The sequence below is a fragment of the Teleopsis dalmanni genome, chromosome 1 (assembly GCF_002237135.1).
Source record: "Teleopsis dalmanni isolate 2A chromosome 1, ASM223713v2, whole genome shotgun sequence".
Taxonomy (NCBI): Eukaryota; Metazoa; Arthropoda; class Insecta; order Diptera; family Diopsidae; genus Teleopsis; species Teleopsis dalmanni.
Window position 1 is genome coordinate 175,268,584 of NC_051846.1, and position 2,201 is coordinate 175,270,784.

The following is a 2,201-nucleotide window of genomic DNA, read 5'->3' on the forward strand; positions in this document are numbered from 1 at the left end:
ACCTCACAATAAAAATACCATTACAATGACGTTAAAGTCTATTCTTAAAAGTCTACTTTACTTTTTATGATGCTTCAAGTCGACCTCTTCTATCACTGAGCACCACAATAAATATATATATAGTAAAAAACATTATTTGCTAAAATGCATTTACTCTAAAATGCATTTACATGCATTTCTTTAGTAATTTATAAATAGTTTTAATTAAATAAAAATTTATAAGAGCTACTTTTTTCATTATAGGCAATTTGTTGACTTCCAAAAGGGAAAAGGAAAACTTAATTGTGTCCAGCACTTATAAGGAATGATCTTGGAAACATTATCAAGATGACTACTACAAAATTACAATCCAACTACAATCAAATAATACAGCTTTTATGTATCGGGACAAGACTGCAGACCATAATTGTACGGTGGCAACTCCTGCTAATATTGTTCATATGCAACTGTATTGGTAAGTACCGAGAATTTTAAATTTTTTTACTGGTTAACTCCTTTTTTGCTTCATTTTATTTGCTAATAATAAAACAAAAAAAAATTAAATATCAATTTTATAAAAACCGCTGCTTTCATTACGTTGAAAATAATAACTTAATCCTCTTCATACATTGAAATGAAGAATTTTCCATTTCAAACAAAATCTCTTCAGTGGGCGCATTTGAACCAGATTTCGTGTTTCCATTGGAAAATGTGACAATAGCACAAGGCCGTGATGCGACCTTTACGTGTGTGGTCAATAATCTTGGTGGTCATAGGGTGAGTGGAGAAACCACAACAGCCAGGGTATGTATCGGTTTTAATATGCGTATTAAAAACAAACATTTAATTATCCTTTAAATTTACTTTGTTTTTGGTTTATAGTTTTTTTTTGTTTTCTTTCCAACCAAAATAAAATTAATTGTGCACAAAATAATCAATTAAGCACATTAAATTTTAAAATTCTATATAATGTAATAAAGTTAAAGAGCACAGCACCTTCACTTATTTTATATGCACCAAATTATTTAATTTTGGAATAATGTAGATTTTATAAAAAATAAAATTATATTACTATTAAAAATTTACAATAGCACCTTTTAAAAGCTAATGCACTTTGCACAGTAAATAAATAAAATAAAAATAACCAGTAATAGCAAAACATCTCATTAAAGGATATTAAAGGACTTTTATGCTATTGAATGAAACGGTATCGTCATATTTAAAGAATATGTGGTATCAGTAAAAAAACTAAATACAAAACAAAAAAAAATTTATAAAAATTAAGTTCGATATACACCTTTTGATTGATGTGTTTAAAGAAATAAATTTAATTTTTTGAGCGACAGTTCTGAATTATTTAATAATTTATTTAATTAGTTGGCCATAAGAGATATAAGTCGTCTTTAGCCGCATTCAGTATGACATGACCTGTTTAGAGATTTGTAGCAATCAAAAACCGTCCTCGATGTAAATTAACTTGGCTGTCTGAATGTATATATGTTCTCATATTCACTTCAAGACAAGCTCTAACTTCCCCAATAGCGATCAGTTCTGCTCGAAAAATACTACATTGATATGTAAGCAATGTAAATCTATATTAAATAGATTTATTCCGTCCTTCCGAGAAACTCCACTGCCTACACTACTATATATTTTTCAACCACTAATGAAAATGGTTTGATCATCGCCTAATAAATAACCTCTTGACAGGCAGGTATCTCTAGATGAAAAGTCTACATTAAGTTTTCTAATGTTAAAATTGAGAATGAGAGATTAAGAATAGATACAAAAAGGTTTAACTAAAGTTTGTTAGATGCTATTTAATATTGGTAAATCTGTTTGGGGAATTAATAGCAATAAATGCCAAATGACATTACTATATAGAATATGTAAATGAGAAGTTTTTAATGAAAGCTTTGAACCTTTTGATGTGTCAGTCTGAGTTCATGCTTTTTCAAGAGAGCATAGTAATCAGTGTATTTAGCTACCTTTAGTATATAACATACTTGAAATTAGAGAATTATCATATTAAGAAATAAGTTACAGTTTTTCTATAACTTTGATAAAAAAAATTTAGTATTATTTTTAAATAATAATAAAGTTGAGTTTAACCTTAAATCATATTCTTCTTTGAGTAAAATAACACTAATTTTGGAACTTAAACAAAGAAAATGGTGTTATCGTTGCAAGTGGTATATGTATAACAGTTCCAAAATTTTCAA

At 27.6% G+C, this 2,201-nt stretch overlaps 1 protein-coding gene across 1 annotated transcript; it reads left to right on the plus strand.

The window, feature by feature from the left end:
- Nucleotides 1-259: 259 nt before the first annotated feature.
- LOC119670774 (lachesin-like) lies at nt 260-783 on the plus strand (the record flags this gene model as incomplete). Its single annotated transcript, XM_038081180.1, is given in 2 exon segments — nt 260-454; nt 620-783. Coding segments are annotated over 2 exon segments (291 nt in total), but the record flags the coding sequence as incomplete, so codon positions are not given.
- Between the last annotated feature and the right edge of the window lie 1,418 nt (nt 784-2,201).